The sequence below is a fragment of the Papio anubis genome, chromosome X (assembly GCF_008728515.1).
Source record: "Papio anubis isolate 15944 chromosome X, Panubis1.0, whole genome shotgun sequence".
Lineage (NCBI taxonomy): Eukaryota > Metazoa > Chordata > Mammalia > Primates > Cercopithecidae > Papio > Papio anubis.
Window position 1 is genome coordinate 45,479,901 of NC_044996.1, and position 27,085 is coordinate 45,506,985.

At 40.7% G+C, this 27,085-nt stretch overlaps 1 protein-coding gene across 3 annotated transcripts in view; it reads right to left on the reverse strand.

Annotated features, from left to right (window-relative positions):
- VSIG1 (V-set and immunoglobulin domain containing 1) overlaps positions 1-27,085 on the reverse strand; it is a 151,413-nt gene that overhangs the window by 56,478 nt on the left and 67,850 nt on the right. Inside the window, exon 1 of one of the 3 annotated variants that reach the window (XM_017954104.3) lies at positions 6,761-6,869. The exons of the other annotated variants lie outside the window; for them this stretch is intronic. Coding sequence (XP_017809593.1) covers positions 6,761-6,788 — 28 coding nt within the window. The 5' untranslated portion in view covers positions 6,789-6,869. Of the gene's footprint in view, positions 1-6,760; positions 6,870-27,085 lie in introns of those variants that run through there. 3 annotated transcript variants of the gene reach the window in all.

A 27,085-nucleotide genomic window follows, 5' to 3' on the forward strand; every position in this document is an offset into this window, starting at 1 on the left:
ATAATATATAACACCAACTCAATCGGGAAAGAAATGTAATCCTGCCTTCCATGGGGACAAAAATTTCATAAAAGGCAAAAATTATCTGGATAAAGATTTTGGCAGACTTACAGCTAAACTACTTTATTCCCTTAATGCTCTACTTAAAATGAGACAAAAACAATAGTGAACAATAAGTATAATGCTTCTAAGGGAATTCATTCTTAGATCTATACTACTAAAATATTACCCAAAAGATATGTTTCCATTGAATTATTAGACAATATTTGTTTTATATAACAATTATAAACAAATAAATTCCTCTAATGTAGAGCCTGAAAATACATGAAGCAAAAATTGATAGAATTGAAGTGATAAACACATAGTTCTACATTCATAGTGGGAAACATCAATATCCCACATTCAACAATGACTAGAACAAATAAAGAGAAGATCACCAAGGAAACAGAAGCCTTAAACAACAACAGAGCCAATTTGACCTAATAGATGTCTAGAAAGCAATCCACCCAACAATAGAAGAATAAACATTCTTCTCAAGTACACATAAAACATTCTCCAAGATAAATCACATAGTAAGCCACAAAACAAGTTTCAATGAATTTTAAAATACTAAAATCACATTAAGTATGTTTCTTGGTCACAATGGAATTAAATTAGAAATTAGTAACAAGAGGAAATTTGGAAAATTCACAACTAAGTTAAAACTAACCACTCCCGGCCGGGCGCGGTGGCTCAAGCCTGTAATTCCAGCACTTTGGGAGGCCGAGACGGGTGGATCACGAGGTCAGGAGATCGAGACCATCCTGGCTAACACGGTGAAACTCTGTCTCTACTAAAAAAAAAAAATACAAAAAGCTAGCCGGGAGAGGTGGCGGACGCCTGTAGTCCTAGCTACTCGGGAGGCTGAGGCAGGAGAATGGCGTGAACCCGGGAGGCGGAGCTTGCAGTGAGCTGAGATCCGGCCACTGCACTCCAGCCTGGGCGATAGAGCAAGACTTCATCTCAAAAAAATAACCACTCCTAAATAGCTACTTGAGTCAAAGAAGAAACCACAAAGTAAACTAGAGAATACTTTGAAATGATGATGATGAAGATGAAAACATAACATACCGAAACTTGCGGGATGCAGCAGAAACAGTACTCAGAGGGAAATTTGTAGCTGTAAATACCTACGTTATAAGAAGAAGAAAGATCTAATTGATAACCTAATTTTGTACCTTAAGAAACTAGGAAAACAGGAGGAAACTGATCTGAAAGCAAGCAGAAGGAAAGGAATAATAAAGATTAAAGCACAAATAAATGAGATAGCGAACAGAAAACAATAGAAAAAAAAAACAGTGAAATGAAAAGTCAGTTTTTTAAAAGAACAGTAAAAACTCACAAACTTTTAACTAGACTGACCAAAAATAAAAGACTCAAATTACTAAAACCAGGAGTCAGACTCAGGACATTACTACTGACCTTACAGAAAATTTTTAAAATGTACTATCAGAAAATACTATGAACAAATGTATGTCAACAAATTAGATAATCTAGATGAAATGGAAAAATTCCTAGAAACACACAAATTATAAAAAATGACTAAAATTAGTTAAAAATCTTAATGTAAAGGAATTGAGTCAGTGTTCTAACTATATTTTTACAGATTCTGTATTTGTCTGTTTGGCATCCATTAATTACAGGGCCAAACTAGTGGCCAAGTTATCTACATCTCCCCTGCAATCCAGAGCCTATACTCGGAACTACCTCCTTATCTACCTCTCACATGTCAAGCCAGCATTTCCCCTGCCCTAAATCAACCCAGGGTCAGGTACCAGACAACTAGGTCCCAAAACCCACCAGAATTATTCAAAGTAGCCAATCCTAAGCTGTTTCTCCTGCCTTGCCTTGCTTTTCCTTTGGAAACTCCAATAAAAGCTCTGGCATAAGCTTCCCCCATTTCTTTCTGCCTCCTAACCAACACTGGTGCTTCCCCATGTGACCCTGTGCGGCATGGTGCATTCCCTTCTCTTGGGAAATGTAATTAACAAAACTTTTTCAATGGGATTAGCATCTCTGTCTGTTGTCATTTTTTCAGCTCTATAAATTAAAATCCTGTGGGTACAATTGAGACAGTCAGTAAAAAGAATTAAAAAAATGCCAACAAAGAAAAGCCTAGGACCAGATGGTTACACTGCTGATGGTTTAACAAATAATTAAATAATTAAAACCAATCTTTCTCAAACTCTTCCAGAAAATAAAAAAGCAGTTAACATGTTTCACTTCATTCTATGAGGCCAGCATTACCCTGATACCAAAGTCAAAAACTACAAACCAAAACTACTTATGAATATAGACACAAAATCTTCAACAAAATGCTAGCAAACTCACATGTTAACAGACTATACAACATGACCAAGTAAGATTTATCCCAGGAATACAAGATTAGTTCAATGTATGAAAACAAATTAATGTAATACATCATATTAATAGACTGAAGGAGGGGGCACATGATCATCTCAATAAACACAGAAATAACATTTGACAAAATCCAACACTCCTTCATAATAAAAGCACTGAAAAACTAGGAATAGAAAGGAACTTCCCTAACATGATAAAGAGCATTGTTTCAGTCCACTTTGCATTGCTATAAAGGGATACATGAAGCTGGGTCATTTATAAAGAAAAGATGTTTATTTGGCTCACAGTTCTGCAGGCTGTACAGGAAGCATAGCATCAGCATTTACTTCTGGTGAGAGCCTCAGGAAGCTTTTACTCATGGCAGAAGGTGAAGTGGGGGCAGATGTGTCACATGGTGAGAGAGGGAGGAAGAGAGATGGGTGAAGGTGCCAGGCTTTTTTAAACAGTCAACTCTCACATAAACTAATAGAGCAAGAACTTACTCAGTACTACCTGGAGGGCACCAAGCCATTCATGAGTGATCCACCCCTATAACCCAAATACCTCTCACTAGGCCCCATCTCCAATTTGGAAATCAAATTTCAACATGAGCTTTAGAGGGAACAAGTATCAAAGCTATTTCAGGCATCTACAAAAACCCCACAGACAACATCATGCCCAATGATGAAAAACTGAATCATTTCCTGCAAGATCAGGAACACAACAAAGATGTTTACTCTTGCCATTCCTATTTAACATTGTATGGAAAGCTCTAGCCAGGGAAATTAGAAAAGAAAAAGAAAGAAATGGCATCCATATAGGAAAAGAATAAAAAGTACTGCTGATCACAAATTACTTGGTCTCATATATAGAAAACCCTGAAATATCCACAAACAATTAGAGCTAAAAAATGAGTCCAGTGAAGTTGTGGAATATAAGATTAATACTTGAAAATCAGTTATATTTCTTTACAATAGCAATGAAAAGCCTAAAAATAAAATTTAGTAAATAATTTCATTTACAGTAGCATCAAAAAGAATAAAATACTTAAGAATAAACTTAACCAATGAAGTGAAAAAACTGTACACTGAAAACTACAACACTTGTTAAAAGAAATTTTTTAAAACCTAAATAAATGGAAAGGCATCTCATGTTCATAGGTTGGAAGACTTAATATTGAGATGGCAATATTCATTGAATTGATCTACAGACTTAAAGAAATTCTTAATGAAATTCCAGCTGCGTTTTTTAGAGAAATCGACAAGCTGATTCTAAAATTCATACGGAACTACAAGGGACCTAAAAAAAACCAAAGCACTCTTAAAAAAGAGCAAAGCTGGAAGATTAACATTTCCCAATTTCAAAACTTACTAGAAACCTAGATTAATCAAAACAGTGTGATACTGTCATAAGGGCAGACATATAGATCAATGGAATATAATTGAGTCCAGAAGTAAGCACGTAAATCTATGGTCAATTGATTTTTGACAAGAGTGCCAAGACCATTCAATGAAGAAAGAATAGTCATTTCAACAAATGTTGCTGGGAGAAATGAATACCCACATGCAAAAAGCATAATTTTTGTTTTTACTCCTATTTCACACCATATGCAAAAATTAACTTAAAGTGGGTCATATACCTAAATGTAAGAGCTAATATTATAAAATTATCAGAAGAAAACATAGGTGTAAATCTTTGTACTTTGGATTAGGCAATGTTCTCCTAAATATGACACCAAAAGTATAAGCAATGGAATTAAAAATAGATTGGACTTCACCAAAATTAAAATTTTTTGTCTGTCAAAGGACATTATCCAAAAAGTAAAAAGACAACAAAGAGAATGGGAGAAAATATTTGCAAATCATATATCCGACAATGGTCTAGTATCCATAATATACAAGTACTATTACAGCTCAATGATGAAAAGACAAACAACCCAATTTAGACTTTCCACTTCAAAATGCTGGCATAGAAACAAACTGGTTCTACTTTCTACCCTCAAAACCAAAACCAAATATATGGCATTGAGATTATCACCAGCAACATCCCATAACTCAAATATGAGGATGAGACAGTTCCCAGAGCAACAGAGAAGTGAAAAAAACTATGAGCAGAGGTTAGAGGATCAAACTTCCATATTTGTAATGCCCCTTCTCCCAATCTGCCCAGCACTAAGTGCATAGAAAAATTTTCCCCAACTCATAGTTTCCACACTGGAAAAAATGTGATTCAGGTAAACAACAGCTTCCCATCATCTTAGGTTACCTGACAGGAGACCTGTCTCTGCCTCAACTCATGAGAAGCACTGGGAGTACCTGAAGAGAGGAATATTCCTGTAGACAGCCATAGACAAGTAGGGGAAGTGGGACTGCCATCCTCAGCCCTGGAAACTGCTGTGTAAATAAGCCAAAAGAGATGCCAAAACAGATTAGCTGTTCAGCAGTACCATGCTGTAAGAGGTTCATTCCACAGATCTCCAGACATGAACCTCTGACCAGCCTTCCCATACCAACAGGATATCCTATTTGGGACCTTCTCCATTTCGGACTGGTGGCACCCTGATTGAGTACCAAGAACTGAGGAGGCAAACCCGGGCTTAATTAAGGCGCCATCTAGTGCAAAAAAAGAGGCAGTGACCTAGTGGGAAAAAAGAACAACAGGTAAATTGCTAAGAATCTCCAATCAAACATATCTGATAAAAACCAAAACAAGCCAGACAGAGAAGACTGGTATAAATAACTAATCCTTCACTGCAAAGACATAGATGTACATACACAAGAAACAACAGAAAACACAAAACCAAGACCTCCTCAAACAGACAAAGCAAGCAAGCAACCAGTGATTTACACTGTAATTAGATGATGATATTTAACCTCTCTGACCAAGAATTCAAAATAGTAGCTTTAAGGAAACCCAGTGATCTCCTTGTGATCCAAGATAACACAGAAAAGCAATTCAGAAATTTATCAGAAAAATTTAACAAAGAAATTGATTTTTTTAAAAAAAATCATATAGGAATCTTGGAACTGAAAAATACATTTGCTGAAATGAAAAATTTATTAGCGGCTTCCAACAGAAGAATGGGTCAAGTAGACAAAAGAATCAGTAAGCTCAAAGACAGGCTATTTGAAAATACACAAATGGAAAAAGAAAAAAAGATAAAAGAAACAAAGATCACCTACAAGATATAGAAAACTACCACCTGGTGAGGGTTCAAGATGGTTGATTAGAGGCATCTCTTACTTGCCTCCTCCACTAGGAAAAACCAAAATAGTGAGTAGATAATCACACTTTGAATAGGTCATCCAAGAGAATACTGAAATTCAACACAGAAGTGGCAGGAAACACCCAGAGCAAGAAAGGAGAGGGAAGCAAGGCGGCCTGCTAACCAAGATCGGCTGGGAGCCAGGAGAGACTCTCCAGTTGGGGGGAAAGAATAAGTGAGAGACTCCCAGTGGTTCCTGCTTCAGGCTTCTAAAATCCTAGCCGTGGTAGAGTCCCCCAACCCTTGCTGGCCGAAGACTAACATAGAAAGTTCTCTGGAAACTGTGTGAAGGCCTTGTTTCAGAGGGAAAACTCACGCTGGGTCCCACAAACCCGCAAGTTCTAAGCAGTGTCAGCATGGTACCATTTTGAAAGCCCAATCCACACCAGACTACATGCTGCCTTGCAACTAGGGCTGAGGCAGAAGCCACAGAAAACAATTCTAACCTCCCCTGAAGAGGGGTGGCTACACATTCTCATGCGCAAAGGACAGATTCCACTGCCTGCAACTGCTGCAGCTGCAGACACTGTGGGCCAAGGTACAAGTGAAGCCCATGCTCCTCGACTCTCTGCCTATGGCTGCTCCCAGGGAAGGCAACCTCAACCTGTTCAATAGCAGGGCTGCAGCACAGCCACGCAACCTCCACCTGATCATTCCACTGGTGGCACAGGGCTCACCCTGCCCATGCATACAAAAGCCAGCACTTATATGCAACACGGCGGGGGGCCTGAGGCACCATTTGGCCAGGCTACCTCCACCCCAGTACACAAGCACATCGGACTCTGCAGATCACACAGCTCAGTTCACCATCGTGGCACCTGAGTAATCCTCCTGGAGTGTGAAGTCAGGCACACTCAACCTCTGCTATCACCACAACTGGCACCCACTTGCACATGCCACTTGCAGGTCTGGGCACCAGCCCTCTCAACCCATCACAGCTCCTGCCAATACCAGAGCGGAGCACTTATATCCCAAAGGTTTGTCTCACCACTGGTACTGACATTGCCCATGCTATGCTCACTGCCCAGGGTCTTGAGAACCTGTTCACCTGCCTGGCCCACTGCTGCCACTTCCGGCACCCAATTAAGCCACCTGAAGGCCCCAAAATTAGCTTACCTGGACACACTAACACTGGTGCCAGCATATGCTGCCCTGAGGCCCAAGAACAGGAGCACTCAGTGCACCGTTACCACCACGAGGGCCCAAAGACTAGCTTACCTGTCATCCCAGTCCCCAGCAGAACTTCACTGTAACTTCCACTAACAACCACACCCTAAGCCACAAAGGAAATGACAGACACCACTGATGTTGTTTACAGACAAAGAAATCATACAGAGACTACACTACACTTCATGCACCCAGAATCAAAGACAAAGTGCCCTACTCAAGTAACACCACAGGTACACCTTCAAAAAAAAGTCCTCCTCTGTGAAAGCAAATTCTAAACATTGGAACAAGCAACTATGTAGACGTAGCAAAAATTTCTTTTTTACTTTGGGAAAAAAAAAAAGCTGAAAGCAGCCTTTTCAAATTATATACAATACACCAGGCCCTCTTAAAGGGGACAGAAAATCTTTCCAAAGTGTATTGGACACTTTCTATCGGCCAAAAGTGGCTCTTTATTTTACTTTTTCTGTCTTCCATTATCAAGGTCTGGTAGAATAAAGACAGAGCATTGGTCACTAGATCCCTGCACTTGTGTTCGTCCAGGGCTCCACACAACAGACTGGTCTGGCAAGGTCTTTATTTATTGTTGCCAGGGCCAGGTGGCATCTTATCCAAATGGGACACAGCAGTGACTCCAAATCCCCAGACCTGAGTGAGCCCATTGTCTAAAGCTGAGGTGACCCAGCTGGCATCCACACCGACCCACCTTCTCAGACCTCAAGGCCCCTCAAAGCCCTCCTAAGCATTTGGGCTGCGGCCGTTCTTCCTGCCCCACCATGTTTGCTGCCCAAAGACACCACATCCTTGATGGCCTGACCAGGCTGGGCCAAGAAACAAGCAGCAGCAGGCACTGCCTGGGCCTAGGGAGGCCGGCCACCAGAGCCATCAGGTCACTGAGAAGGGAGTGGGTGGGGTCGCTGCTATCTCAGGATGAAGACTAGCCTGATTGTGGCAGCGAGGGTTCTAGGTTACCAAAGCATCAAAGCCACTGGTCACCCCCAGGCATCCAGCTCATAGGCCAACCGGATTGGGTGTTCTCTGGGATTAGAACTCCAATTCTCACCTTGCTCTCTGCTGGAGCTGACTCAAGCTAATAGAATTTTAAAACCAAAACTTCCTAAACTCTTTAAATATTGACAACTACCTTGGCTTAAGGTATTCTAATCGACTCTAAGGACAATCTAATCCTCTCCCTCTGGCAAACATTGGTTGTCACCTCATGAATACATCACAAGCAGACCAGTGAGACTAGGCAATACCCCCAGATTTTAGACTCCACTCTGTTGCAAGCGAATAGGACCAATACTGTAAAAGGCTAATACAATAGACTCAGACTTAGCACGAAAAGGTTTAAACTGCCTTTCTGGGCCAGGTTGCTGCTTACACAGAAAAATCTTTACCCCTGATTTTGCACCCTAGAGTTAATGCTTCTATATGAGTATAAATAAGGTGATTATACACCATGGCTTGCCCCAGACAGTTCCGTGACTTACTTTCCTGAGGTGCAAGTCTTGACATATGGTCACTCTTGTCACAGTGTAATGATTAATAGTGCCACTTTTACAGCCTGGCCAGCCAGGGACAATAAACTGTGGGGTCACCACAGCTATAAACCTCATACTAATACTGATGGGTTAAAGCAGCAAATCTCACAAGTACATACGTGTAGACCCCTGGGGAGGAATTGTGGAGACCATGTGTGCACACCTCACAAAAAGAGAGAGAACATGACTATCATAAGCCACTGTACATGTGCAATGCAGCTTGGGGAGGGGGCACAGAAATGTGGGCAAACAGGCCAAGAGGGCTTTCCCTGACCAGAGATTAGGGGTGGACAACTTGGGGTTTTGCAATTGAGTTTGTATACTTTAATTGAAGTTGTTACAGACAAATCTCTAAGTCACCAAAATGCATCTCCGATGTGTCAGGGCAGGGGAGACCAGCCCCCTAGAAAGTAAATCTGGGGAGCAGGAATTTCATGGAAAGAGAGGCAACATGGCTACCCATTAGACAACTGCACTTGAGTAGTGAGGGTAGGAGTGGGCCACTCCAGAACGGGAAGTTGTCATTGGCAGTAAGGAGGGAGTTGAATGAAAAACAGGAATTTGAAGACCAAGTCCCTCTGACTCTAAAGCCTGTGCCATTCCTCACCTTGCTCTTAGAGCCTGGCACATAGTAGATACCAGTCAACACAGTTTAAATAAATTAATTAACACCATAGCTTCTTTCTGGAAAGTTCTTTCATTCCATATCTGGGAAAATTGTGCCCTATCCCTCAAGACCCAGACCAAATGCAGCCTCCTCCATGCAGCCTTCCCTGATTCCATGCCTTCTTTTAACCCCAACAGTTGCAACCTCTTCTATTACTAGGGGGTGAGTAGGGGAAGACTATGGAAAGGCATTAGTGCTGGAAGTGCAGAGGAATGCCCTTCTAGGATGGGACAGAGCAGGACTGCAGAAGAACTCTGAGTTATAAAGATGGAGATTTTTGCTCTTGAGTTTATCCATTGGAGTTAAGGTTGATACAGGGGATTTTAGGTTGTTAAATCCATGACATGATAAACCACACTGAACCCTACCTTGGGGAAATGCTTGGAAATTGTTATTTTTAACAAGCAGTTCTGGTGATTGATATAATCGGCATATTCCAGAAACTGTGCTAATCTAACCCTCTCAATTTATAGAGAGGAAACTGAAGCCCAGAAAATGTAACTGACTTAACCTAAGGTCACACAGCCAGTTGCTGACATAACCAGGACAATGATTAATCAATTATATCTCCTCTGATATAGCCTTATATTAAATTCTCTATGGACAATGCTGTGTCTCAAACATACTAGCCATTCGACAAATACCTATATGAATGAATGAATAAGATTAGCACTTGTCATCTGCCAGGATTCAAGGGAATGGATGCTAGATGGGTAAATTCTGATAGAAAAAAAAAGTAAGTGAAAAATTGTTCTGGAACAAGAGACAGTGAGCAGCTAAGTAAATAAGGCAGAAGGCACAGGGGAAAATGTAGCACTGTATAGTCCTTCAGAATCCTCAAACTTTGAATATGAGAATAGAAATGACATTCAGAAGGTATTCTGAATAATAGTAAGCAGGCTATATAAGTTTGGAGTTTGAGAGATCAAAGTCTTGCCTGGGAATATAGATTTGGAAGTGATCAACATATATGTTGAATTTGAAGCTAAGGGACAAGGTGGGACCACTCAGGAAGAGTTGTTGATGAGGTAGAGATGAGGGCAGACACTGAAGGGACAGCTGTTTAAGGAACAGATGCAGGAAGAAGAGTCTACAAAGCAGGCAGAGGAAAAGCAGCAAGAGGGGTAGAAGATAAACAAGGAACAAAATAGAATCAACAATTGCTCTGCCTCTAAACCCCTCTTTGATCTTAATCATGTCAATTTCTTCTCTAGACCTAAAGGTCCATGTTCATCATCACTCGGAGGCCCCTTATAAGAATGTCAGAGCTGGGCCTTTAGAGATTACTTATGCCAGGGTATCTCAAACTTGAAACTACTGACTTTTAGGGCAGCACCATTCATTGCGTATGGGGCCGTCCTGTGTATTGCAGAATGTTTAGCAATATCCCTGGCCTCTACCTATTAGATGTCAGTAGCAACTTTCCCCTCAAGTCATGACAACAACAACAAAAAATAACTCTAGATATTGCCAAATGTCCTCTGGGGGGACAAATGACCTCCAGTTGATAACCACTGATCTACACAATCCTCCCAACTCTGAATACCAAGTGGTGATTAACCCCAGGCAGATGTTTAGAAGGATCTAGAACTCAGGAGAGAAATCTGGACAGAAGTACCTATTTGGCAGTTTATCAGCATATGGTGGTAGCTGAAGCCATGAACATGGATGGGATCACCCATGGAGATCATAAGAGAAGAGGACCTAGGAAAGAACCCTAGACAGCACTGACATTTGGGGAAAGCTGGGAAGAGAATTCAGAGAATTATCTTCTATTAATAATAATAATTCTACTAATGCTACTACTATCATTTACTAGCACTCACCATGTGCCAATAACTCTGCTAAGTGCTTTATAAATATCATCTCATTTAATACCGAACAAAACTTTATGAAGTAGGCATCATCATTCCCATTTTCCTGAGAAGGAAACTGAGGCCCAAATGCATGAAGATAACTCTGCCCAAGTTTATCCTGCTAGTCTGCGGCCTAGCCAGGATTCAAACTTGGATTTGTCTGCCTTTGCAGTTCCCATGCTTGCTGCCAAGAAACCTAGGAAAGAGTGGGGTACTGGGAACCAACGGATGAAGGAATATAAAGAATAATAGAGCAATTGATAGTATAGTATCAAATCCAGTCCAACAGTTTGCTCAGGTCAGATAAATACAGAAAAACATCCAGTAGATCAGTAACAAGGATGTCATGGGTGTCCTTGGTGAGGACAGTTTCAGTGGGTGGTGGGAGCTCAGGCTAGATTGCAGACAATTGAGGAGAGAAAGGGGAGGAAAGAAGTGGAAACAGTGAATGGAGACTATTGAAAAGTTTGGATTTGAAGTGAAAGAGAGATAAGGTGGTAGCACAAGAAGAGCATAATCTAGTATCTAAGAAGGCTAGTTTTTTTCTTATTACAAAAGTTACATGTTTAATGCAGAAGATTTAGAAGATATTGGTTAATAAAAGGTATCCCACAAACCAGAAATAATCAAGGGAAACATTTTGGCAATTATCTTTATGGGCCATTATTGTCCTATAAAAACAATGCACACATTTTACAAAAATTTATTAAAGCATAGACCCTGTTTGTAACTTACTTTTCAATTAAAATGCATTATAAACACTTTGCCCTATTAATAAATGTGCTGTGTAAGCAACATTCTAATATCTACATGGTATTCCTACAGGTCATATTGAAACATCATTTCTTTCCTTGTCAGCATCTACCCTCTTCTGTCTTCCTTTCCCATCCCTCCCCTTCCCTTTCCTCCCTTCCACCCCTACACAAGCTATTGTGCATTGGAAGTATAATTAATTCTGTCAAAATAGACTTAATAACAAATGAAGAAAATATCAGAGAAACACTTGTGTGAAAATATATTTGTCTTTTTTTTTTTTTTTTTTTTTTTGAGACAGGGTCTCAAAGTGCATTTGAAGTGAGGTCTCCAGCACTCCGGGCTGGAGTGCAATGATGCTATCTCAGCTCACTGCAACCTCTGCCTCCAAGGTTCAAGCGATTCTCCTACCTCAGCCTCCTGAGTAGGTGGGATTACAGACGTGGGCCACCACGCCCAGCTAATTTTTGTAGAATTTGTCTTTTCAACTGAATGACACTTGAACATATTTGTACCTAGCAGGTGTGTGCATGTGTGTGTGTGTGTGACAGAGAGAGAGAGAGAGAGAGTGTAGAGACAAAGGTTGAAAATACAGCTGGGGGGCAGGAAGAGAACGTTGTCAAATAATGGTTGAAGGTTTCTAAGAAGGAAGGAGGATACAGAGCATAGATGCCATGATTAACCTTAGATGCCTATAAGTTTGTGAAGGGTGTATCAGGTTGGGTGGCAAGAAGTTTAGGTTACTTCTGGACTCTATATTTATAGTTAAGTGGGAGTCCAGGTTATCTGCTGAGAGACAGGGGCAAAGGAACTTAGGAAAACAGGTGAAGGGCTTAAATAGCTTCTTGGGTGAAGGAGAGAGTGAGAGAATGTGCTAATAAAGGGCACATGGGTTCATAGCACTGTTGAAAACCCAATTGAGACTAAAGCCAAACCCCATACATAGAAGGTAGACATTTTGGTGTGATCTAGGTTCAGGATTCAGCTATTATACAAATACGATGAACGGACTAGGGGTAAGACCATTGAAAATATTGGTAAGATGGTTGTCTGGGCTGGAAATGAAAAAGACAGCTTATAAATTGCTTAGGCGATAATGGAGAGATTGAAGAATAAGAGAGTTAAATAAGCTAGGATAGCTGTAGTGACAATAAAGACATAAAAACTAAAGAGATAGAAGGATTTGGTCAGAGAAATAGAGCTCTTGCTACCAAAGACACAACTACAAGAGGCTACAAGGATCAAGACTGAAGCCACCTCATCTGGGACAAGTGCCATTCCAGAGCATACCAGTGCAGAAACTATAACTTCTGGGTTTACCACCATGTTAGTTCAAATAGGCAGAGACTATAGATGCTACACTGAGGAAACTCTGGCCATTAGGGCTAGTTTCCACTCTCCTATAACAGTCTGTTGAGGCTAAATCCAGACTCCTGAAGAAGTCTGTTGAAGCTAAATCCAATTGGTTATCACTTCTCCTACAACTGACATCTAGCCTCTATTCCACTATCATCCCTATAATGCCATGTACATCCTTACTCCTCATCCAGCACTCCATTCCTCTCCCAGCCCTAGAAATTGTTCTCTGTGCCATCTAGAACTGTCTCACTGTATCCAGCAAACCCTCCTATATCCTCAGCCTTGTTGTCAAGAGTTCCCTTCATCCCTGACCTTAAGTGAAACCTGGGCCATCACTGCAGCCCTTTGCAGTAGGGCTTTTCTTTTCTGTACTCAGAGCAAGATGAAAGGTAGGGTTGGTGTCCTCCTTGCCTCCATTTCTGCTTTCAGACCATTACCTTCCTATGCTCCTGAAATAAAAATGTAAACTATAAAACCCAAACCCGATGCTTTGAGTTCATTCAATTATATCCCTTCTTTCACTTCTAGTCATTCCTAGATTTACCTTTGGGCCACTCCTCTTCATTTATCAATGACTTTGGCCCCTGTTCACATCCTTTCTTCCTACCTCAAGATCTGGCACTATCCTCAGTGATTTCAACATCCCCAAGGATAACCCATGCAACATCTCACTACTTAGTTATTTGAAATCCTTACCTCAAATGGCTTTTCTCTTTCACCTTAACCACACACACTGATAGTCATACCTGAGATCCTATTATTATCTGAAACCACTTCACTCCAGAATTACAAGTTAGTTTAAATCATGAATTGTGCCATCCAATACTCTAGCCACAACCTCCTATTCACAGATTTTCAACTACTAACACTATAATCATTCCTCAGCTCCTATAGTTTATGGATCTTTCTACTTCCTCTAGCCTACCAAGGATCTCCTTTTTTATTTCCCTCATTACTTAACTTAGATCCCATGCTTCATCATTTTGATAACACTCTTGACAGTACTCTAAGCTCCCTTGCCTTGAACTTGTTTCATAAAACTTCTATCTTGCTAAACACAATTCGGTGTGATATGGTTTGGCTCTGTGTCCCCACCCAAATCTCATCTTGTATCTCCCATAATTCCCAAGTGTTGTGAGAGGTACCCAGTGGGAGATAATTGAATCATGGGGGTGGGTCTTTCCTGCGCTGTTCTTATTATAGTGCATAAGTCTCACAACATGTGATAGCTTTAAAAATGGGAATTTGCCTGCACAATCTCTTTCTTTGCCTGCCACCATCCACATAAGATGTGACTCGCTTCTCCTTGCCTTCCACTGTGATTATGAGGCTTCCCCAGCCACGTGGAACTGTGAGTTCTCCATTAAACCTCTTTCCTTTGTAAATTGCCCAGTCTCAGGTATGTCTTTATCAGCAGTGTGAAAACAGACTAATACACTGTGTTTTCGATACCTGCCCCTGAGCACTGCTAGAGAAATTCACAATAGGGCATACTGGTTTACAAGAAGTTTAAGATCATCAGTCTGAAATAGGTCACCAACACTGCTGGACAATAAATTTTCCAGAACAAATATTTCAAACTTTCTTTGTCTCGTCAAATCCCAGTTCTTCCTGACACACTTCCCCCTTCCCTCACATCCTCCTCTGCTCTCAGCAGTTCTTCCTACATCACAGAGAAAAATATCTGCTTCCATTCTCATCTTATTCTCTTCTGTTACACTAGAAAAACTGTTATTGACTGGGCACTGTGGCTCACTCCCAGGACTGTAATCCCAGGACTTTGGGAGGCTAAGGAGGGTGAATTGCTTGAGTCCAGGAGTTTGAGACCAGCCTGGGCAACATGGTGAAACACCATCTCAACAACAAAAAAAATACAACAAATTAGCTGAGTGTGGTGGCACACACCTACTCAAGAGGCTGAGGTGGGAGGATCACCCGAGTCCAGGGAGGTTGAGGCTGCAGTGAGCTGTGATCGCACCGCTGCACTCCACCCTGGGCGACAGAGTAAGAACATATCTCAATTACTGGAAAAAAAAAAAAAAGAATAGAAAGGTTGTTACTATGTCTCTCCAATGGCAATCCCCCATGCATACTTTGGATCTTCTGTCTTTCAGGAGCCTTGCACTATTGGTGGTCCTTTACCTTTCCTGTTTTTTTTTTTTGTTTTGTTTTGTTTTGTTTTTAACATTTTCTGCTCCATTAGATCTTTCCCAATAGGTTTAAATATGTTTATGTAACTCCACTAAAACAAAGGAAAACCAAAAGATTTACTGAACTCCACACATTACTCAAGTTACCCTCTCCCCTTCACAGCCAAACTTCTTAAAAGAATTGTGTCTTCCTAGTGTCTTACTTCCAGGCCTCCTGTTTACCCCTCAATTCACTACTTTTTCATATAATTTCAGTTTTAATTTTAGATTCAGGAGGTATATATGCAGGTTTGTTACACGGGTATATTGCATGATGCTGAGATTTGGGATACAAATGATCCCTTCTCCCAAGTAGTGATCATAGTACTCAATAGTTTTTCAAAATTTGCCAGCCTTCCTCCTTTCCCCTCCAGTAGTCCCTAGTTTCTATTGTTGCCATCTTTTGTAAGGGTGTGTGTGTGTGTGTGCGTGTGTGCATGTGTGTGTGTGTGTTTAAGACAGGGTCTTATTCTGTCACCCAGGCTGGAGTGCAGTGGCGTGATCTCCGCTCACTGCAGCCTCGACCTCCTGGGTTCAAGCAACCCTCCTGCCTCAGCTCCCCAAGTAGCTGGAACTACAGGCGTGTGCCACCATGCCCGGCTAATTTTTTTTTTTTTTTCTTGAGATGGGGTTTCACTATGTTGTCTCCAATTCCTGAGCTCAAGCAATCCATCCACCTCAGCCTCCCAAAGTTCTGGGATTACAGACGTGAGCCACTGAGGCTGGCCTTTATTGCTGCCATCTTTATGTCCATGTGTACCCAATGTTTAGCTCCCGTTTACAACAAGATATGTGGTATTTGGTTTTCTGTTCCTACATTAGTTCGCTTAGGATAATGGTCTCCAGCTGCATCCATGTTGCTGCAAAGGACATGATTTTGTTCTTTTTATGACTGCACAGTATTCCATGGTGTGTATGTACCAAATTTTCTTTAACCAGTTCACCACTGATGTGCACCCAGATTGATCCCATGTCTTTGCTATTGTGAATAGTGCTGTGATGAACACATGAGTTCATGTGTCTTTTTGGTAGAACGATTCATTTTCTTTTTGGACTATACCCAGTAAAGGGACTGCTGGGTCGAATGGTAATTCTGTTTTTACTTCAAGAAATCTCTAAACTGCTTTCCACAGTGGCTGAACTAATTTACAGACCCAACAACAGTGTATATGCATTCCATTTTCTCTGCAGCCTTGCCACTATCTGTTTTTTTTTTTTAACTTTTTAATAATATTCATTCTAACTAGTGTGAAAGGAGTTTGATTTTCATTTCTCTAATAATTAGTGATGACAAACATGTTTTCGTATGTTTATTGGCCGCTCATATGCCTTCTTTTGAGAAGTGTCTGTTCGTGTCTTTTGCCCACTTTTTAACGGAGTAATTAGTTTTTTTGCTTCTTATAATTGCTCTTTATAGATTCTGGATATTAGACTTTGTCAGATGCATACTTTGTGGATATTTTCTCCCATTCTGTGAGTTGTCTGTTTACTCTATTGATGGTTCCTTTTGCTGTGCAGAAGCTCTTTATTTAAGTAGACCCCACTTGTCAATTTTTGGTTTTGTTGCAATTGCTTGAGGACTTAGTCATAAATTATTTCCCAAGGCTGATGTCCAAAAAGGTATTTCCTAGGTTTTCTTCTAGGATTCTTAATTTGAAGTCTTATATTAAATTTTTAATCCACCTTGAGTTAATGTTTGTATTTGGTGAAATGTAGGGGTCCAGTTTCTTTGTTCTGCATATGGCTAGCTAGCTATCCCAGAACCATTCATTGAATAGGAAATCCTTTCCTCATTGCTTATATTTGTCAACTTTGTAAAAGATCAGATGGCTGTAGGTATGTGGCTTTATTTCTGGATTCTCCATTTTGTTCCATTGGTCTATATGCTGTTTTTATACCAGTACCAGGCCATTTTGGTTACTGTAGCTTATAGTATACTTTTAAGTCAGGTAATATGATGCTTCTGGCTTTGTTCTTTTTGCTTAGGATTGCTTTGGCTATTCAGGCTCTTTCTTGGTTCTGTATGAAGTTTACAATATATTGTTTTAATTCTGTGAAAACTGATGTTGGTAGCTTGACAGGAATAGTGTTGAATCTATAGATTACTTTGGACAATGTGGTCATTTTTACAAATATTGATTCTCCCAATCCATGAGCGTGGAATGTTTTTCCATTTGTGTCATTTATGATTTCTTTCACCAGTGTTTTATAGCTTTCCTTGTAGAGATCTTTCATCTCCTTGGTTAAATGTATTCCTAGTTTTTGTTTGTTTGTTTGTTTTGTGGTTCCTGTAAATGGCTCTAGGCTTGAGTGTTATTGGTGTTTGGAAATGCTACTTTTTTTTGTTTTGTTTTGTTTTGTTTTTTGAGATGGAGTCTTGCTCTGTCGCCCAGGCTGGAGTGCAGTGGCCAGATTTCAGCTCACTGCAAGCTCCACCTCCCGGGTTTACGCCATTCTCCTGCCTCAGCCTCCCGAGTAATACTACTGATTTTTATACAACGATTTTGTATCCTGAAACTGTACTGAAATCTTTGATCAGTTTTATAGCCTTTCACTGGAGTTTTTAAGGTTTTCTAGGTATAGAATTGTATCATCAGTGAAGAGAGACAGTTTGACTTCTTTTCCTATTTGGATTCTGTGTGAGTCTGTTTTTGTGTTGCTATAAAGGAATACCTGACACTTGGTAATTTGTAAGGAAAAAAAAAGGGTTTTATTTTGACTCATGGTCTGCATGTTGTACAGAAAGCATGGTGCCTGCAAATGCTCCTGGTGAGGACCTCAGGAAGCTTACAATCATGGTGGAAGGTGAAGGGGGAGCCAGCACATCACATGGCAAGAGAGGAAGCAGGAGGAGGGTGTCCTAGACTCTTTTAAACAACCAGATCTCACATGAACTCATAGAGTGAGAATTCTCTCCTTACCATGAAGACGGCACCAAGCCATTCATGAGAGATCTGCCCCCATGATCCAAACACCTCCAACTGGGCCCAACCTCCAACATTGGGGATTACATTTTAACATGAGATTAGGAGAAGGAAAATATTTAAACTATATCAGATGCATTTTCTTTCTTTCTCTTGCCTGACTGCACCAGCCAGTACTTTCAGTATTATGTTTAATTGGGGTGGTGAGAGTAGGCATCCTTTTCTTGTTCCTACTCTCAAGGGGAATGCTTCCAGCATTTGCCTGCTCAGTATGATGTTGGCTGTGGGTTTGTCTTTGATGGTTCTTATTATTTTGAGGTATGTTCCTTCAATGCCTAATACATTGAGGGTTTTTATCATGAAGGGTATTGAACTTTATCAGGAGCTTTTCTCGCATCTGTCAATATGATCATATGGTTTTTGTTTTTAATTCTGTTCACATGGTGAATCACTTTTATTGCTTTGCTGAACCAACATTGCATCCCAGAAATGAAACCTACTTGATTATGATAAATTAACTTTTTGTTATGCTGCTGGATTCAGTTTACTAGTATTTTCTTGAGGATTTTTGCATCTATGTTCATCAGGAATGTTGGCCTGTAGTTTTCTTTTCTTGTTGTGCCTTTACCAGGTTTTGGTATCAGGGTGGTGTTGGCTTCATACAATGAGTAGGGAGCAATTCCTCCTCCTCAATTTTTTGGAATAGTTTCAGTAGAATTGGTACTAGCTATTCTTTGTACATCCGGTGGAATTTGGCTGTGAATCCATTTGGTCTGGGGCATTTTTAATTGGTAGGCTTTTGATTCCTGATTCAATTTCAGAACTCTATTGGTCTGTTCAGAGTTTCCATTTCTTCCTGATTCAGTCTTGGAAGGTTGTGTGTTTTCAGGAATTTACCCATTTCATATAGATTTTCTAGTTTGTGTGCATAGAGGTGTTCATAATAACCTCTGAGGATCTTTTGTATTTCTTGGATCCGTTATAGTGTCACCTTTGTCATTTATTATTGTACTTATTTGGATCTTCCCTCTTTTTTCTTTGTCAATGTAGCTAGCATTCTTTCAATCCTGTTTATCCTTTCAAATAAACTTCTGATTTGTTATTTAATGCTTTTTATGAAATTTTGGTCTCAATTTTTCTCACTTTTTCCCTGATTTATTTTCTTGTGCTAGATTTTCAGTTAGTTTGTTCTTATTTTTCTAGCTCCTCTAAGTGTGATGTCACATCATTAATTTGAGATTTTTCTAACTTTTTGAGGTAGGCATTTAGTGCTATGAACTTTCTCCTTAACACTGCTTTTGCTGTCTCCCAGAGATTTTGGCATCTTGTGTTTCTGTTTTTACTGATTTCAATTTTTTTTAAATTTCTGCCTTAATTTAATTGTTTATCTGAAAGCCATTCAGGAGCAAATTGTTTAATTTCCATATGATTGTGTGGTTTTGAGAGATCTTCTTGCTATTGATTTCTATTTTTATTTCACTATGTTCCAAGTGTATGGTTGGTATGAGTTTAATTTTTTTTTTAATTTATTGAATTTGCTTTATGGTCAAGCATGTGGTCTTTCTTAGAGTATATTTAGTATGCAGATGAGAAGAATGTGTATTCTGTGCAGTTAATGGATGGGGTATTCTGTATATGTCTATTAGATACAACTGGTCAAATGTCATTTTGGTTTCAATTATCAAGTCCGAATTTCTTTGTTAGTTTTCCGCCTTGATCATCTGTCTAATGCTGTCAGTGGGTTGTTGAAGTTCCCTGTTATTATTGTGTGACTATTTAAGTTTTTTCATAGATCTAGAAGTACTTGTTTGATGAATCTGGGTGTTGCAATGTTGGTGTGTGTATATATTTAGGATAATAAAGTCTTCTTGTTGAATTGAACTTTTTGACATTATGTAATGCCCTTCTTTGTCCTTTTTTACTGTTGTCGGTTTAAAGTCTCTTTTATCTGATGTAAGAATAGTGACTCTTGCTCTTGCTTGTTTCCCTTTTATGTGATAGATCTTTCTCCAACCCTTTACCTTGAGTCTATGAGCATCATTAAGTGTGAGATGAGTCTCCTGAAGACAGAAGATTGATGGATCTTTTTTTAATCCAACTTGCCACTCTGTGCCTTTTAACTGGGGACATTTAGACCATTTACATTCAAGGTCAGCATTAATATGTGAGTTTTTGAGCCCAGTGTGAAGTTGTTAGCTGGTTTCTTTGTAGTTTCTGTTGTAAGGTTGCTTTATAGGGTCTGTGAGCTATGTACTTAAGTGTGTTTTTTGGTAGCAGGTATCATTATTTCATTTACATGTTTAGAACTCACTTAAGGATCCCTTGTATGGCTGGTCTAGTGGTAGTAAATTGCTTGTCTGGAAAAGATTTTATTTCTCTTTTGCTTATGAAGCTTAGCATGGCAGGATATGAAATTCTTGGTTGGAATTTCTTTTCTTTAAGAAGGCTAAACTAGGCCCCCAATCTCTCCTGGCTTGTAAGGTTTCTGCTGAGAAGTCCGCCATTAGCCTGATGGGGTTCCCTTTGTATATGAGCTGATCTTTTACTCTAGCTGCCTTTAAGATTTTTTTCTTTAGTGGTGACCTTGACAAATCTGGTGATGATTATTTTGTATAGTATCTCACAGGTGTTCTCTGAATTTCTTGTATCTGGATGTCTATTTCTCTAGCAAGATTTAAGAATTTTTCTTGAATTATTCTCTCAAATATATTTTCCAGGTTGTTTACTTTTTTCTCCATCTCTCTCAGAAAAGCCAACAATTCATAGTTTTGGTCATTTTACATAATCCCAAATTTCTCACAGACTTTTTTTTAAAATTCTTTTTTATTTTTGTCTGACTGGGTTAGTTCAAAAAACTGGTCTTTAAGCTCTGAAATTATTTCTTCCGCTTGGTCTAGTTTATTGATAAAGCTTTCAATTGCATTTTGAAATTCCTTAAGTGAGTTTTTGTATTCCAGAAGCTTTGACTGATTTATTTTTAAGATGTTTATATCTTCCATTTCCTGGATTGCTTTAGAAGTTTCTTTGTATTGATTTTCAGTCTTGTCTTGGATCCCATTGAGCTTTCTTGCAATCCATGCTTTGAATTCTTTATTGTTTCTGAGTTTCCATTTTGATTAGCGACCATTACTGGAGAGCTAGTGTGATTCTTTGGTAGGTTCACTACATTCAGGTTTTTCATGGTGTCAGAATTCTTACAATGGTTTCTTCTCTTCTAGAGACACTAGCACTTTCTAATTTTTAATTATTCTTTACAGGTAGGATTTTTGTCTATTTTCCTATAATATTATCATGTTTTTTCTTTCCCTTTCCCTTTCTCCCTCTTTCTAGGTTGTGTGACTGGTGGGTAGGGTCTTTTGGCTTTGCTCCCAAAGCCCTATGCACTTCTGCAAGCAGATTTTATATTGGGCTATGCGGTTTGACTTGTAAGCCAGTAGATGGCGCTTATAAGTAAGAGCCAGCTGCCGTCAATGCAGCTGGGTATATATTTCATCTTTGTTTACTGAGAGTAGCTGTATATTGCTTCAGGCGATGGGCTGATCCACGGAGTGCACAGTGATCTGAGCTTCCTGTTCAGCCCCGGGTTGTCAGGGGGCAAGATGGCCAGGCTAGGCCAAGCAGGCCCACTTACAGGTTATCCTGATGACAGGCACAAGCACCAGCACCAATGGAGAATCCAGTCAGCGGTTACCAAGTGCCTAGAGGTGTGCCTAGGCATGGAGCTGGGAAACCTCCTATGTCACAAGTTCTCTGCACGGGGGAGGAGATGGCCTAAACTCCTAATCCAAGAGAGTGGGTGCTCCAGATTCCTGGAGATCTGCCTGGGTGTGGAGTGCAGAGGGCCCCACTGCACCACTACATCTGCACAGGAAGGGCAGGCAACTCAGACTGCTGACCCTGGCAAATGGGTGCTCCTAATACCTGGTGATCTGCCTGGGTGTGAAGTGGAGAGGGCCCCCCTGCACCATGATCTCTGCGTAGGAGTGGGGTGTCAGGCTGCTGTACCAAGCAAGCAGGTGCTCTGCATGCCTGGAGATCTGCCTGGGCATGAAGCAGAGAGGGCCCTCTGCACCTAGATCTCTGAACAGGAAGGGTGAAGTGACTCAGGCTGTCAATCTGGGCAAGCACAAGCTTTGAGGGTATGGAGCTCTGCCTGGACATGGAGCAGAGAGGGATCCATTGCACCACAACCTATTCCCAAGAGGGATGGGGCAACTCAGGCTGCCTGTCCATGTGAGCAAGTGCTCCGAATGCCTGGAGTTCCACTTGGGGGTAGAGCAGAGAGGGCTCCACTGCACCACAATCTCAGGGCAGCAGGCTAGGGAACCCAGCAATGACACATGCACACCAGTTCCAGGTTGCCAAGCCAGCCCTGGCAGCGTCTCATCACCCAAGAGAAATTGTAGCTGTAGCAGATCTTCTCTTGTCCCAGGCTCTTATCAGCTGGACAATGTCATGGGGACTGTTTGCCCATGTCCTCCTCCCTGGGATCTGGAGTGTTCATCATGATTCCAGGGAATTCCCATTTTTCTTCTTGAATTAAAGCTCACAGAGTTTATCTTTATACACTATTTTGCTATTTCCAAGTGACCAAGGCACACTAAAAGCCTCTCATCCACCATCTTAACTTAAAAGTTCACGTTTAAACACCATGTATGTTGGAATCAGCTTTATTAATGGAAACTGCATTATCATTAAAACAATGGTTCTGGCCAGGTGTGGTGGCTCACACCTGTATCCCAGCACTTTGGGAGGCCCGGGCAGGCAGATCACTTGAGGTCAGGGGTTCAAGACTAGCCTGGCCAAAATAGTGAAACCCTATCTCTACTAAAAATACAAAATTAACTGGATATGGTGGAGGGTGCCTGTAATCCCAGCTACTCAGGAGGCTGAGGCAGGAGAATCGCTTAAACCCAGGAGTCAGAGGTTGCAGTGAGCCGAGATCTCACCACAGCACTCCAGCCTAGGTGACAGAGTGACACTCTGTCTCAAAAAAACAAAAACAAAAACAAAAACAAAAACACATATATAAATTATATATATATATATATAATTAATTTTAAAAATAATGGTTCTGCAGGCTGTACAGGTAGCATGGCACCAACATCTGCTTCTGGTCAGGACCTCAGGAAGCTTTCATTCATGGTGGAAGGCGCAGGAGGAGCAGGTATGTCACATGGCGAGAGAAGGAAAGCTCAGTCTACTTCTACCTGCTCTCCAGCTCCTTTACTACAGCAAGAAAAGCTCTTGTTCATGTCACAATAACCTCCATATTGTCAAACTGTTTTTTCATTTTTCAACTTACTTGACTTTTTGGTAACTTTTGAACCAGTTAATCATTTCCTCCTTCTTGAAATGTTCACCTCCCTTAACTTTTTAAAATTGAATTATTTTGAAATAACTGTAGATTGATATTCAGTTATAAGAAATAATATGGAACAATCTCAGGTAACCCCCACCTAGTTTTTCCCAATGGTAACATCTTAGAAAACTATAGTGTAACATCATACTCAGAATATTGACATTAATACACTCAAGGTATAGAACAGTTTCCTCTATTTTTTTCCTTTTATACACTGTTCTTTTGGTGTCAAACCAAAGAACTTATGACTAGGTCTAGATCCTAGAGGTCTTCTCCCACGTTCTTCTCCTCTGTTTGTCCTAATGTTTTACAGTTTTACTTTATTTATTTATTTATTTTATTTTATTTTATTTTATTTTATTTTATTTTATTTTATTTTTTTGAGACAGGGCCTTGCTCTGTTGCCAGGCTGGAGAGTGCAGTGGTGCAATCTCGTCTTACTGCAGCCTTCGCCTCCCGGTTTCAAGCAATTCTCCTGCCTCAGCTTCCAAGTAGCTGGGACTACAGGCGCACACCACCCCACCCGGCTAATTTTTGTATTTTTAGTAGGGATGGGGTTTCACCATGTTGGCCAGGATGGTCTCGATCTCCTGACCTCATGTTCCACCCGCCTTGGCCTCCCAAAGTGCTGGGATTACAGGCATGAGCCACCGCACCTGGCCTACAGTTTTACATTTTACATTTAAGTTCATGGCTCAATTTGAGTTAGTTTTTGTATGAGGCTTAGGCTGGGGCTTTTTGTTTTGTTTTGGCCTATGAATGTCCAATTGCTCCAATACCATTTGGTGAAAAGTCTACCCTTCCTCCATTGAATCACTTGTGCAAAAAAGTGGACATACTTACGCAGGCCTATTTCTAAGTTCTCTATTTTGTTTCAATGATCTATGTGTCTATCCCACCACTAACACTATACTGTCTTGATTATTATAGCTATATAGCAACCTTAATAGATAATGTCTGTTTTGTTCACAACTCCTCAACTCCTTGCAAGGTGCCTAGCAAATTGATACAAAACACATTTTTTTCTTGATTCATTTTTTTTAATTTTTATTTTTTATTTCAATAGATTTTTGGGCAATAGGTAGTGTTTGGTTACATGGATAAGTTCTTTAGTGGTGGTTTCTGGAATTTTGGTGCACCCATCACCCAAGCAGTGCACACTATACCCAATGTGTAGTCTTTTATCCCTCATCCCCCTACCACCCTTTCCTCCGAGTCTCCAAAGTCCATTGTATCATTCTTATGCCTTTGTGTCCTCATAACTTATCTCCCACTTAAGAGTGAGAACATATGATGTTTGTTTTTCCATTCCTGAGCTATTTCACTTAGAACAGTGGTCTCCAATTCCATCCATGTTACTGCAAATGCCATTATTTCATTCCTTTTTATGGCTGAGTAGTATTCCATGGTATATATATACCACATTTTCTTTATCCACTAGTTGACTGATGGGAATTTGAGCTGATTCCACATTTTTACAAACGCAAATTGTGCTGCTATAAACATATGTGTGCAAGTATCTTTTTAGTATAATTACTTCTTTTCCTCTGGATAGATACCCAGTAATGGGACTGCTGGATCAAATGGTAGATCTACTTTTGGTTCTTTAAGGAATCTCCAGGCTGTTTTCCATAGTGGCTGGACTAGTTTACATTCTCACTAGCAGTGTAAAAGTGTTCCCTTTTCACCACATCCACACCAACATCTATTATTTTTAAATTTTTTTATTATGGCCATTCTTGCAGGAGTAAGGTGGTATTACATCATGGTTTTGATTTGCATCTCATGGTTATTAGTGATGTTGAACATTTTTTCATATGTTTGTTAGCCATCTGTGCACCTGTGCATCTCCACTGGCAGTAGCAAGGGAGTAAGGTGGACTCTATGAGGGTCCTTTGTTTTAGTTTTGTTTAGTGCACTGGTTTTGTGTTGGTTAGCCTCCAGCCGGGAGGTGGTGCTTTCAAGACAGCATCAGCTGTGGTATCATAGGGAGGATATAAGCTTGCCCTAGGGTCATGTGGATAAGTATTTGGGGTGTCTCAGGCAGAGGGTGGGGCCATAGAGCTTTCAAGAGATTATGTCCTTTTTCTTCAGCTACCAGGATGGGTTGAGAAAGACCATAAGGTGCTGGCAGGGTTGGTTGTGTCGGAGCTCAGAATCTCCTTAGGCAGGGCTTGCTGTGGCTGCTGTGGAGGATAGGAGTGTGGTTCTCAGGCCAATGGAATTACGTTCCCAGGGGGACTATGGCTGTCTCTGCTATGTCATACAGGTCACCAGGGAAGTGCGAGAAAGCCAGCAGTGACAGTCTCACCGGGTTCTCACACAGCCCAAAAGGCCAGTCTCACTTCCACCATGCCCCAGCCAGCTGCACTGAGTTTATTCCCAGGCAGCTGGTGAGCAGGGCTGAGAACTTACCCCAGGCTACAAGCCTCCCCACTGAGAAAGCAAGTAGGGCTTTCAGGTTTCATGCTTCCCTGCCTGCCACAGTTACCCTGCTTGTATCCACACTACCCGTTTGCTCCCTCCCGTGGATTCTGTCCAGGAAACTTTGCATTCAGTTGAAATTGTTACGAAGTTCAGCTAGAAGTTTCCTTCTCCCTGTGGGCTTTCCCCAATTCCACTGACAGCCCACCCCATGGATTCCTGTGAGACAAAGTCAGGAATGGCTTCCCTGGGGACTGAGAGTGCCCACAGGGCTCTTCCCATTGCTTCTTATATCCCTGTATTTTGCTCGGCTCTCTAAATTCATCTCAGCTCCAGGTAAGGTCAAATCCTTCTCCCATGATCTGGATCTTCAGGATCTCCAGTGAGGATGTGTGTCTGGGGGCAAATGTTTCCCCTCTCACACTTTGGGCACTCACGGTTTTTCATCTGTCTCACAGAGCCTGCAGCAACAAGCCACTTCTTTCAAAGGATCTGTGGATTCTCTCAGCTTTCCTGGTATGCTCAAGCGGTAGTTCTTGGAGCAAAAGTTCACGATTTGAGTCTCCGCACGCTACCCTGTCCATCCAAGTGGGAGCTGCAAGTTAGTCCCTCCTCCTACCTGCCATTTTTCCAGATGCAGTATTTTTGTGCCTTTAAATTTGGGGACACTTATTTCTTTATTGTTTGTTTTTGTGTTTTGAGACTGGGTCTCACTCTGTTGCCCAGGCTGGAGTGCAGTGTTTTTTCTGTTTGTTTTGTTTTTTAAGGGACAGAGAGGGTGGAGTACAGTGGCTATTCACAGGAATGATCATAGTGCACTACAGCCTCAAATTCCTTGGACTCAAATAGTCTTCCTGCTTCAGCCTCCTGAGTAGCTGTGACTATAGGCACATGCTACCACATTTGGTTACATTTTTTAATATTTCTTCAGTGGAGCAGAAATATATATTCTGGGTGAGGACAATGTTGGAAGCTGTGCTATCTAATAGAACTCTCCACGGTAATGGAAATTTTCTCTGTCTGCACTATCTGATATGTTAGCCTCTAGCCACATGTAGCTATTGAGCACTTAAAATGCGGCTGGTGCAAGTGAGAGCTGATTTAAAAAATTTATTTAATTTCAGTTAATTTTAAATTTCAACAATCACCTATGGCTAGTGGCTACTATATTAAGCTGCACAAGTCTAGAGAGCGGA